This window comes from Babylonia areolata, chromosome 11, assembly GCF_041734735.1.
Source record: "Babylonia areolata isolate BAREFJ2019XMU chromosome 11, ASM4173473v1, whole genome shotgun sequence".
In the NCBI taxonomy this organism is placed as follows: domain Eukaryota; kingdom Metazoa; phylum Mollusca; class Gastropoda; order Neogastropoda; family Buccinidae; genus Babylonia; species Babylonia areolata.
The window spans coordinates 27448379-27461396 of NC_134886.1; the positions used below are offsets into that span (position 1 = coordinate 27448379).

Sequence of the window (13018 nt, forward strand, 5' to 3'; positions counted from 1 at the left end):
AGAAAGAAAAAAAAAAACCCACCTAAAAAACTAGTAGCACTACATTGGAGCAATGTACTCTGCCAGGAGACAGCAACCTAAATTTAACACAGAGAAATCTGCATAGACAAAAAGTAATTCATACGAAGAGTAATAGTCATACAAGAAATAAAATTTACAAAGGCAGAGAATGAGAGATAGATTGATGTGAAAGAAAAGTTATATTAATTTAGGACAGGTTTTAACAGCACATATACATATACAAACATATATATATATATATATATATATATATATATATGTATATATATATATATACATATACATATATACACACATACGTATACTTTTTTTTCCTCTTGATAATCATTACATAATCTTGATATATTAAAAAGAAACAGAAAACAGTACAATGTATATGTACATGAACTGAGAAGGCATCCAAGGATAAGTGAGAGAGAGAGAGAGAGAGAGAGAGAGAGAGAGAGAGAGAGAGAGAGAGAGAGAGAGAGAGAGCGTGTCTGCGAGTTTGTGTGTACTGAGTGTTTGTACACTGTACAGGTATGTCAAAAGTAACATTTTTTCCTTCATCTGTATACAGGTTTTAAGTCTTCCACTCCTGACCACAGGTTTAATCATGGTTCAGGAGTCTTTGCATAATTAATTAATGAGCTGGTCATGTGGTACTGCCTTGCAGGATGTTGGAAGCAAGTTCTCAACTCAGTTTTGGCCTGATTTTGATGTTTACTTCTTTTTTTTTTCATTATTTTCTTGTTTAACATTTTATCAAGAAAAACAACAACTGATGAGTGTGTCAACATGGCTGCAAAGACGTACACTGCAGAGGAGGTGGTGGAATTTTCATTAATATGCCGCATGACAGCGATAACAGCGGCTATGAAAATGTGGTAGAAAATGAAAGAATAAAATGAAAGTAATACATTTTGTTGATCAACCAAACGTATTATCATTTCCCATAAAATCTCCTGATAAAGGCTTCAACTGAAATATGTAAGTGTGTGTTTTAATATTATGCAGTAGTGTTTGTGGGTGGACAGGCATGACGGTGTTAGTGTTTGTGTACAGAACAACATGATGGTGAAGAAAAACAACATAGCAATAGCACATGGCTATTAACTCATCATGTCCAATACATTTGCAAATCATATTTCAGAACCATTTCTACTCTTCAAAATACAGACACTTGAATTTTCTTCCATTATTAAAAAAACCTAACTTTTTTTTTTCACCTATAAATTTTGGTGATCTTCCCTTGATTGTGAGTCACCACGTCCTTTCAACATCGAGCATATGATTATTATTTTCTCCATTTCCCCATTCATTTTCATCAACAACAAAAAATATATTATAAAATGAACATTAATTTTGTTGTTGTTGTTGTTGTGAGGTTCATGATTTTTCAGTAAAAATTACAAATTGTTCCAGAGTCAATGGGATAAGTTATCTAGAACCAAATGAACCAATGACTGTAAACGAGAGTTGTGCAATCCGTAAGATGAAATTTTGAAAATCATACAGTAATGACATGTACCGATTAAATATTCATGGCATTGCCTTTTTTTTATGGCAGGCCATTGATAATGGTATATAAAGTCACAGAATGTCTGTATTCATCTTCATGTTTGTGAGAAAAAAACCCACTGTTTGACAAACTACAAAGACATTAATTCTCCAGACCATCATGAAATTCTTTTCCAATACAAGATGCAAGACAGATTATAAATTATATAATCTTCAAACAATGTGGTAGCGGCTTCATTGGAATAAATATACACAAGAAAAGTATTAGTAATGTACAGGGTTAACATAGTAAAAGAAAAACATCATTTTGCATAAATTTTAATTGAAAAAAAAAAAAGAATGAAAAAAGATTTGTGTACCTTATATACTTATACAGTGTAGAACTTTGAAAATCTGCTTAACATCTCTTTTGCAAAGGATTTCACATCAAAGACCTTTCAAATCACATGACAGCTGGTCTTTTTTATATTCACTGCTTGAATAAGCTGAATGAAAAAAAAAGATGTATTATGTAATGAAAAAGGCTTCTACCAGGTTCTATGTCTATAGATTGATTCCGATAAATAAAGTTATTATTATCAAATTGATTCTAAAGCCATTTTTTTTTTCTCTCCAAAGAGTAAAGACTGAAACATTATAACATGTGCATGTTTCATTGAGACATGTACGTGTATGTATACAGATCTATAATGAAGACCTGTACTAACTCCACACACACACAGTGAATACACTAAGAGCAGAAAAGCAATGGGTAGAAAAGCAGCAGATTGGAGAAGAGAAGTCAAGATGAATGTAATAGTCAACCTGATTCGATATGGCCGGCAGTCACTTCAATGGGCCTTCTGGGCCCCAAAGCTGCAGAGTAAAGGAAGGCAAAACAACATAAACGTAAAACTTTTTTTTTTTTTTTAAACGAAGACAGTAAAATAAATAACAATCTGGCTATAAAACAAGACATGACTTACGTTCAACAGACTCAAGTGGACCTAAAACAGTAAGAACATTGTTTTTGCACAGCAAGACTGGTATATAAAGGCAGAATGGTATGCAAATAAAAACAGTGTCCCACTTCTATGTCAGGACAACAATCCAAATTTTTGATCTCCTGTTATTGTTTATGTGATGTGCTGCATAACTAAAAAAAAAAAAATTCCATGTTCACCATTATTTTTTGTTTGTTTGTTTGTTTTTAATTACACAAACGGTATATTTTTAATTTAACAAATGTTGGAACAACAATGAAAAAATACCAATGAAAATGTCTTGAATTAAAACAGTAGAATTTTACTTAGAAAATAAAAATCATAAAACGGAAAAGGAAAGAATTAGGACACGCAGCAACAACAAAATATTTTTCGGAACTGATGGCATGAATTCCTTATGCCTGTAACTTAAACAGTAGATAAGTAATGATAAATTATGAGCTGCTTCAGTCTCAAAGACAGGAACTGAGGAAATAATGAGAAAGAACAGCATTAAGATATATGTATGCATAAATTATTCAAGAAATATCTAACAGAATGGCAACAAAATGAAAAAAATCAGCTTAATTCATAAAAAACAAAAACAAAACAAAACAAAAATAAACCAAACAAATCAAAACAAAAACACCAACCAAAAAAACAGAAACAAAAACAAACAAGAGAGGCAAGGCCTTCAAGACTCACTTGTGATAAATTAAGTCCCCTAGCATTAATTACAGCGTAATTTCCCTTTTTTACTATCTGCACCAAAACGTTTGCAAAATAAATAAAAATTCCATGCTTAGCAAAAGAAGTTCCTGTTTGAACAAAAAATGATAATAATGACTCCTCTTGTTGTTGTGTCAGAATAAGAGGTCAAAGTGCCAAGTTCAGAGAATACAAAAAATATAAATATAAGAGTAAATGCAGTTTGCATATAATTAGATTTTTTTTTTGTTTTTTTTTTGTGCCCATCCCAGAGGTGCAATATTGTTTTAAACAAGATGACTGGAAAGAACTGAATTTTTCCTATCTTTATGCCAAATTTGGTGTCAACTGACAAAGTATTTGCAGAGAAAATGAAATGTCAATGTTAAAGTTTACCACGGACACACGGACACACAGACACACACACACACACACACAGACAACCGAACACCGGGTTAAAACATAGACTCACTTTGTTTACACAAGTGAGTCAAAAATGAACAAACACTATACAACCAGAAAGTCACTAGAAATCAGTTACTGGTAAATATTATTTCATGTCATCATTCCTGATATAATTTAATGTAGACACAAGACAGAATCCATACAAAATCAAAAGGCTCTATCAACTGACCAGAATACACAAGCGTAATATTCAACCACCTTTTTAGTTCTATTGCTGAACAAAATCTGAACCCTGAAACAAAAGAAATCAAACAATGATTCTTAGTATGCCAGAGCACTCAGGCCAGAGTGATGTCTCTCTGTTTGATGACCAATATTCTGTGCAGTTTCTCATGCCTGAAGATTTTAACAAAATAAAACAGCTGTTTGATCAAATATGAATCTATCATTTACCAGTTGGACGTACATTCATAAACCAACCACAATGGCCAAGTTTAACTTTGAAACTGTTAAAGTTTAAGTGCTAGTGTCAGGGACAGATTGAAAGGACCTGGGTTTGAGCCCCATCTGAGGCATAATGTAAGTAAATGATTTTTCTTCTTTTTTCTTTTGTTGTCCTGCCCACAGCTGAGTATGCTTTGACTCCAGTGGGAAGACAAGTACCACACACAGAGACATAGTCAAGTTATTTCGTGTCATCCACATTATAGTTACCTAGCTCCCATGAATGGAGACCACCACCACCACCACCACTGTATCTCCAGCAACAAGCCCAAGGAATATGCTGACACTAAAGACTTTGAAGTTTGATGCAAACTCATAACTGCCTCAGTGGAGGGAGAGGAAAAAACAACACACACACACACACACACACACACACACACACACACACACACACACACAAACAAACAAACAAACAAAACCATAAAAAAAACAGCAGCTGAGCAAGAAAGGCCACAAACTTAAGAAATTTTTTTCTGTACCATCATGAGGATCATTTAGGATGAAGTGGCGGTGGGGGGTGCAATAGATGTCTGTTTTAGTTTGAAACAATGTCAGTATGTTGTACTCCTGGATTCCTTTAATATATAAAAAATATTTTTTTAATAAAAAATACACCCCACTCCCAACATCTACCAGGCACAAGAGTTACAGACGCTTGCAGTGTTGGCAAAGATTTTTTTTTTCTCAAAAAAGTGAATCTATGAAATGGATGGCAAAATTATGCCTGTGTGGTCCAAGTCTTAGCCTTGAGTGGCAATAAATCAGACCAATCAATCAGTCTTTCCAGTGTGAACCCACAGGATACCCTATAAAGTGAAAGAGTGATGACTAAGAAACACAGATCTAGGGTGCAAAAACACCAATAAAAATATGATAGGGGTACAGAGTGCAGCTGGATGCAAAACTCTACTGGAATTTTTTTTGCTGGAAGATGGTGCCAGAATGGAAACTGTTCAAAATGATAAAGTCTGGAATCTTTCTCTATCCTTCGACTTAGTTCATAAAAATAACCAGCATGGTACTAGGTAACTACCACAGTAACAGAGATGCGCGCGCGTGTGTGTGTGTGCGTGTGTGTGTTTTTTTTTGTGTGTGTGTGTGCTTATGAAGCCCAAAGGCCCAACAGATAAAACAACATAGTAGGGTGTTTCTTTTTAAACAAGAGATGCCCCCTCACAGAAAAAAAGTTTGTCTACTCACCACAAGGGCCACATCAATGAAATGAATTATACAAGACAAAAAATTACACCTGTAACATGCAGAACCTTCACAAACAGTACATGTATGCCAGCAATATTACTATCCAGTCAATTTAATCTATCCCTTAAGAGCAATGTGACCCTTTTTGGAACAAACAAACAAACAATATCAAAATCTTTGTCCTCCTATGTTATAAACCAAAGGTTGAGGGTTTGAATTGTGGGTGCCCAACATAAAAACTGACTTTCTGACTGCCAGTTTAAGGTTGAACTTACTGTTGCTCTGGCAGTCAGTATATTTTCAGATCTAAGCATAAGTCGGTTTTCATCCCCTTTCCTAGAATGGTTATTCCCACTGGTCATGGGGTGGGTGTCAACATTAACATAAACCCAATCATGACTATCTACCATTAACCTTTCAATTCAATTTCTAAACACTGATACACAAAACAAAAAAAGCCATTACTAAGAAATTATATATGGATAACTTAAAACTACTATAGTCTATATTACCTACCATCTGTGTACAAAAAAAAGAGCAACTGAATATTGAATAAAAACATTTTATGAGCTAGTATACATTATATATCATAAAATATAGGTCAAGTCCTGATACTCTGAAAAACATACCCTGGAAAGAGGTTAAGTTGGCTTAAATTTAAACATGACTGTAACACAAAATGCAATAGAGAGAGAGAGAGAGAGAGAGAGAGAGAGAGAGAGAAATCTAGCAAAGTCAAAAATTCTTGCAGACTTTCAAGGAACTAGGAATACTACTGTATTAAATGTCAAATTATGGGAAACCACCCTATCATCCTCACAGGGAAAGTGTTCTGTTCTTTTGTCAAACAAAGCAAAGAATGTAAGGAGGTGAGCAAATCCCCCCTGAGGATTAAGAAAAAACACACATCTACAAAGTATTAGTAAAATTGGTTATAACTATTCAGCAAACTCAGTTAACAGTACAGCAATATTTCTTCTTCTTTTTAAAAGCACATTTATTTACTGAGATAAAAAGGAAGACAGCACAAAATGGCAAAGGGCAATGTATATTACTATATATATATATATATATATATATATATATATATATAATGATTTTTTTGTCCTAAAAAGTATCCGACAATCAATTCCAGAGAGAGATATTTATAAGCATAATAATTCTTGACTGAAAATAAACAGTATACTATTATATTAATATATATAAGACTGAGAAGACAGAAAATAGGAAAGAAATAGAAAAAAAAAGAAGACAGAAACAATTGAACTGAATCACTGATGAAGTATAGACACAAAGGAATCTTTCGTCATTTAGACTACAATTCTAGTGTTGGATATTTCCAGAAGGTTGAGACACTACAGATACCAAACATCCTGACGACCAAACCGACTCACTGCTCCCTCTGCACTTGGGATTTCCAACACAAAATGCAACTGTTACTGTAACATGCAAGATTTTTTTCCTGAGTGACCGACACGGAACACACACACACACACACACACACACACACACACACACACACAGAGTACAAAAGTGCACATGTATACATTCACCTCATTTTGTTAACACCCCAAATGAGCACAAAAACCATTGGTGATTAAAGAAAAAAAGGAGAGTAAGAAAATATGAGGCAGATCACACAGAAGCCCTTTCACATTTAGAGAAGACAATAATTTTAACACACACACACACACTTATACACGGAGATAATTATTACCACAATACAACTTTTACAAGCACTAGTGACAAAGGATAGAGATTTGGAAAACAGTAGGAAAATGCGCGTGCGCGCGCGCACACACACACACGCAAGCACACGCACACACATACATAACATATGCATGCACAGGTGCTCATACAGTGGTTGCCAACTGACTGACGAAGACGGTATGAAAAAGAGATTAAAGTTAGATACAAGTTGTGAATATAACATGACATGCACAATAACTGAATCAGTGTGTGCCACTGCCTGAAACTGTAATCATACTAATTAATTCTAGAGATAGAGACATCCAACAATCACTGTGAGGGGTAACAACAGCCATAATCTTATTTCCTAACACAACATGGTATCCTTTACCAGTTTCAGCATAGTTTACTACTACAGTACTAGTTTTAGCATAGTTTAATAAATTCAAAACAAGTTCAATTTCTTCTTGGTTTGAAAACGGATGGTTTAGAAAATTGTTCAGAATCAGATACCTGTTTTACACAGTGATTATTCATTGTTTTTTATTTCACAATTCTCAGTTCTTAATGTTTAAGGTCTAAAAATCCCTTCTGTTTTCATCTAAGTTGTCTCATTTAGAAACAGATATCCATTTTATTACAGAATACAAAACTTATCATTGAAATTTTAATCTCCATTGTTTCAGTTCTTTGATACATGAGTATTTCCTCTACATGTATGAATATATAGTTTTCTTAGCATTTACTGTGTGGGCTACTAAAGTACTACTACTATCATTTAAATAAAAATTCAAATATTGAACTTTCCATTACTGTTCTGTTGACAAAAATCTCCCTCCTCTTCATCACCCGTTTCCTCCGGTTTCATTTTAACAAATTATCTACTGCAGTTTGAGGGGCAAAAGTCGATCTAGTTCTGATCAAACTTAACACCAAATACTGAAATAGGCTACAAGTACAAATGGATAACATACTTTAATTAAGTAGATAGATAAACTAAAAGATGGGGTTGGGAAGGGGGAGTCACAAACACAGAGCTGGAAAAAAAATTCTAGGACTACCTTTTCCTGAAAATCATGACCGAATGACTGTCTAAAAAACAGTCACGTCTTATCTACTAATCTAGTATATTATAATACACTTTCTTTGAGATTTTGTTCCTCTTTCCACAATATCTTACTTGTTAACATCACAAAAGTATACAGATAACGCTTGGTGTGTTTTCAGCGTGACTTAAACTGATACTTTAAACACTGTGAAAGTGAAACTCATTGTGCGACGCTGGAATTAAAACAGCTGGTCTTTCTGAGGACCATAACAACAAAAAGACTCAGTGCCAGAAATAGCGCAGCTCTGTCAAAAAGTGTAAACAGACCTTCTTCAACCCTCCCTTCTGGGAGCACAGTGGTGACTTCTTCTCTTGCTTCCGCCATAACTGTGTCATCTAATCTTCAGCAAAGATGCAAAAATCATGGCAAAGACAGTCATTCACCAACCACACAGTATTCACTGTCACGGGAAATAATATTTAAGTCCTCGGAAATTTTAAGTTCTTCCTCCAACTTGACTGATCCGGAAGTGCTTTGGGAGAGTTATGAGATATTTCCTGAACGGAAGTTTCGCACTTAGCAGACGACAACTTCTACCTTGATAATGATTTTATCATGCATTTGTCTGTCTGTCTGCCTATCTGTCTACCTGTCTGTCTGTCTGTCTCTCAGTGTGTGTGTGTGTGTGTGTGTGTGTGTGTGTGTGTGTGTGTGTGTGTGTGTGTGTGTGTGTGTGTGTGTGCAGTGCGTGCGCGCTTGTGTCTATAGATATGTCTGTCTGTCTGCCTGTCTTACGGTCTATCTCTCAGCCACGGTGTGTGTGCGTGTGTGTGTGTGTGTGTGTGTGTGTGTGTGTGTGTGTGTGTGTGTGTGTGAGTGTGAGCCCGGTGAGTGAGTGAATGAGTGTGTGTGCGTGCGTGTGTGTGTGTGTGTGTGTGTGTGTGTGTGTGTGTGTGTGTGTGTGTGTGTGTGTGTGTGTGTGTGTGTGTGTGTGTGTGAGTGAGTGTGAGTGTGTGTGTGTGTGTGTGTGTGTGTGTGTGTGTGTGTGTGTGTGTGTGTGCGTGTGCCAGTTCAGCCGGTTTGCAGTGCACGCGTGCTTGTGTATGTGTACATGTGCGCCCATGTCATTGTGTGTACGGCACATACTAGTACGTGCACGGTGCGTGTAGTGTGTCAGTCAGGGTGTGTGTGTGTGTGTGTGTGTGTGTGTGTGTGTGTGCGTGTGTGTGTGTGTGTGTGCGTGTGTGTGTGTGTGTGTGTGTGTGTGTGTGTGTGTGTGTGTGTGTGTGTGTGTGTGTGTGTGTGTGTGTGTGTGTGTGTGTGTGTGTGTGTGTGTGTGTGCGTGTGTGTGTTCACAGCGCAATGGTGTCAGGTCAGTATATGTGTGTCTGTGGAGTGCGACCGAGTGTGTGTGTGTGTGTGTGTGTGTGTGTGTGTGTGTGTGTGTGTGTGTGTGTGTGTGTGTGTGTGTGTGTGTGTGTGTGTGTGTGTGTAGTGTGTCAGTGTGTGTGTGTGTGTGTATGTTCCGTCAGTGTGTGTGTGTGTGTGTGTGTGTGTGTGTGTGTGTGTGTGTGTGTGTGTGTGTGTGTGTGTGTGTGTGTGTGTGTGTGTGTGTGTGTGTGTGTGTGTGTGTGTGTGTGTGCGTGTGTGTGCGTGTGTGTGTGTGTGTGTGTGTGTGTGTGTGTGTGTGTGTGTGTAATATAGGCGTAACATAATGTATGTTTCTGAATGGCCTTCCCATCAAGAAAATCTACAATTTCGGTGGAGAAAGATGGAGAAGTCCATCCGACATGCATGTAGGGGAGGCTATCGAAAAAATCGCTCTGCAATTGTCACCACCTTGGTTTGCTCCCCACATCCACATGCCCCTCAAATCTCTCTCTCTCTCTCTCTCTCTCTCTCTCTCTCTCACACACACACACACACACACACACACACACACACACACACACATACATACATACATACATACTCAATAGTACATACATACATCATAGTATAGTGCACACACACACACCGCCGTGTACACACACACACACACACACACACACACACACACACACACACACACACACACACACACACACACACACACACACACACACACAATCTCAACTGAATCCACACCGACACAAATACACACACGCGTGCGCGCGCTCGCACGCACACACGGCACACATGGAAAAAAAAAAGGGGGGGAGGGGGGGGGCGGATGTAAGCGTTTTTCGCATGTGCACACGACTCCCCACCCTCCCACGTCCACCCCCTTCAATATATGCCTTCATTGTTGTTTTTTTCCCCCAACTTATATCAGTAAAAATGTGTCCGTAAGTTCAACGCGAACATGTGAGGTTCTGCACGTTAAAATACATGCCCTTGAATTGAATGTCGTTTTTGATTTTTCATTTGACATTGTGTTGGGGTGTTCATAGTGTTACTGCCGGGGAGAGAGATGGGAAATCAATGAGTGCGATCGTGGTCAATCCATAGACGGTCAGTCCATATGCGGTTGTCACGGTCCAGTCCTCAGGTGGAAGATCTTGACCTGTTCCCGTCGTCAGTTCCAGCAAATGGTATCTGTCTTCTGGGTTATATTTGGGGTGCTGGAGGCGCCACTTTATTCCCTGCTGTGCCTTGATGATTGTCTTGATTTCATTGTATGACACCAGTTTGTTGGCCTGCTCCTTCTGTGCACCGTCTTTTGCCAGAATGTCGGCTTTTTCGTTGCCTCTGATGCCACAGTGTGCTGGTACCCATTGTATCATCACTTTCTCCACTCTGGCACTCAGGGCAACTAGGGCTGAAGTGAGATGGTTCTGTTCTTTGCAGCGGGAGTTCTTGAGAGCTTGGAGCACGGAGAGAGCGTCTGAGAACACCACCACCTGCCCTGTTGTTCTTGTGGAGTTCTGCGAGACTCGACTGTTGTGGCTGCCTCACAGAGGGCATGTCGCTCAGCTCGGAAGTTGTATCGGAGGAAGATTTCAGCTCCACCATCCCTCGTTGCTTCTGTGGCGGAGCCATCTGTAAAGACATGGATCCAGTCTTCCTGGGGTACTAGTTACATATGTACTCCATGGCCAGGGCCTTCCTTTGGGTGTCTGACTGTGTTCCTCTCTTCTCCACTCCGGGAATGCTGGTGACGACTGTTGGGAACACCCGCATCTTCTAAGATGCGTGGGTGACATTTGCCGGGATAGGTTTGCTTCGTGTTCCATCAAGACTGGGGCTTGTCTTCAAGGCGTCTTGACTGGTGGATGAAGCTGCCTCTTTTCAGTCGGCTCTTGGTGGGTCTGCTCATTCTGTTGTTCATTGGATGGTTTTCAAGGCGTTTGAATTTTGCTGCCTGGATGAGGATCTTTGTGTCCCTTCTGTCCTCCAATGACTGTAGCCCAGTGGTCTCCTCCATCTTCAGGATTGGGGTGGATATCATGGCGCCAGTTATGACACGCTGAGCTTGGTTCTGTATCTTGTTGAGATGGTCGAGGTTAGATTTTGCAGCTGATGCCCATGCTGATGTCCCGTACTCAACTACAGGTCGGACTCTCCCCGTATAGAGTCTCTTTAGGATACGTTCATCAGCCCCCCAGTCCGTCCCTGCAAGTTTCTTCATGATCGCCAGTCTCAGCTTGGCCCTGCTACAGCATCTGGTGATCTGCTGTTTCCAAGTGAGTCTGCGGTCAAAGGTCACTCCCAGGTAGGTAGGTGTGGGTTCCTCTGCAAGCCTTTGATTGTTCAGCGTCAAGTTCGCCTCTTGCTTCTTGCTGGATAGGCTGAAGACTGTGTAGGTTGTTTTGCTTGAGTTGACAGAGACAAGCCATTCCTTGGTCCACTTGCCGATCTTGTTGAGCGCAGTATGGAGGCGTACCTGTGCTGTAGTGGTGTACTCTTCAGAGCACCAGAGTACCAGGTAATCTGCGTAGATCGCTCCTCTGACCCCTCTTGGCAGTTTTCTGACGATGTCATCTATGAAGATGAGGAACAGCGTTGGCGAAAGGACTCCTCCTTGTGGTACTCCCTGTCTCAGCACCTTTTTCTTGCTCTTCTGGCCCTGAAACTTGACTCGGGCTTGGCGATTGTGTAGGTACTGGCTGATCCAGGTGTATATCCTCCCAGACATACCACATCGCCATAGTTTGAGCCTGAGTCCATCCTTCCAGACTTTGTTGAGCGCCTTCTCCATGTCAATCCAGACAGCAAGCGTGTTCTTCTTTTCTTTGAATGCGTCCTCAATGCTTTGAGTGATGAATGTGATCTGGTCTTCTGTTGATCTGTGTTGGCGGAAGCCTGCCTGTTCAGGGCTCAGCGTGCCAGACAAGCCTGGTGTTGACAAGTCTCTCCATCAGCTTTCCTAAGCAGCTTGTAAGGCTGATGGGTCTGTAGCTGTCAGCCTTCGACTTGTCCTTTCCCTTTTCGTGAATGGGGATCATGTCTGCTTCCCTCCAACACTGTGGGACTGATTCTATCTTCCAGCTGGAGTTGAAGATTGTTAAAAGGACGGTCTTGCTCTTCATCCCAAGAAGATATTTTAAACAGAAGAAACAAAAAAAACCAAACAAACAAAAAAAACAACAACAAAAAATGGGGGGGCGGGGTAATATACAAATGGGGAAAAAATAAAATGAAATAAGAAAAAAAGGTCAAATGTAATCATCACGGCAGTCTGATACAATGCAATAGGAATAGCGAAAGCAATACTCCATAGACAAATGCACAGATCACAACATAGATTTACAAACGGCTCTGCATCTGACTAGTTGAGCCTGAAATGGGAAGGCTGAGGGGTTAGTCGGAGCATAGCAATAACAATGACATGGTGTAACAAAATAAAATACACAATAATTTCAGTGTTATTTTAGCACCCATTTGTCAGTAATACTGGAATTGGTTTGATATATACGAGAGAGAAAAGGACATATAAAATAAATATATGATCATGCAATTGCAAATGGATATGTACAGGATTCAGTGTCAAGATTAACA

At 39.1% G+C, this 13018-nt stretch overlaps 1 protein-coding gene across 1 annotated transcript in view; it reads right to left on the reverse strand.

The window, feature by feature from the left end:
• LOC143287197 (uncharacterized) overlaps nt 1–8539 on the reverse strand; it is a 44308-nt gene extending 35769 nt beyond the window's left edge. Inside the window, exon 1 of the mRNA XM_076595141.1 lies at nt 8365–8539. Within this exon, the coding sequence (XP_076451256.1) occupies nt 8365–8422 (58 nt within the window). The 5' untranslated portion in view covers nt 8423–8539. The remainder of the gene's footprint in view (nt 1–8364) is intronic.
• Between the last annotated feature and the right edge of the window lie 4479 nt (nt 8540–13018).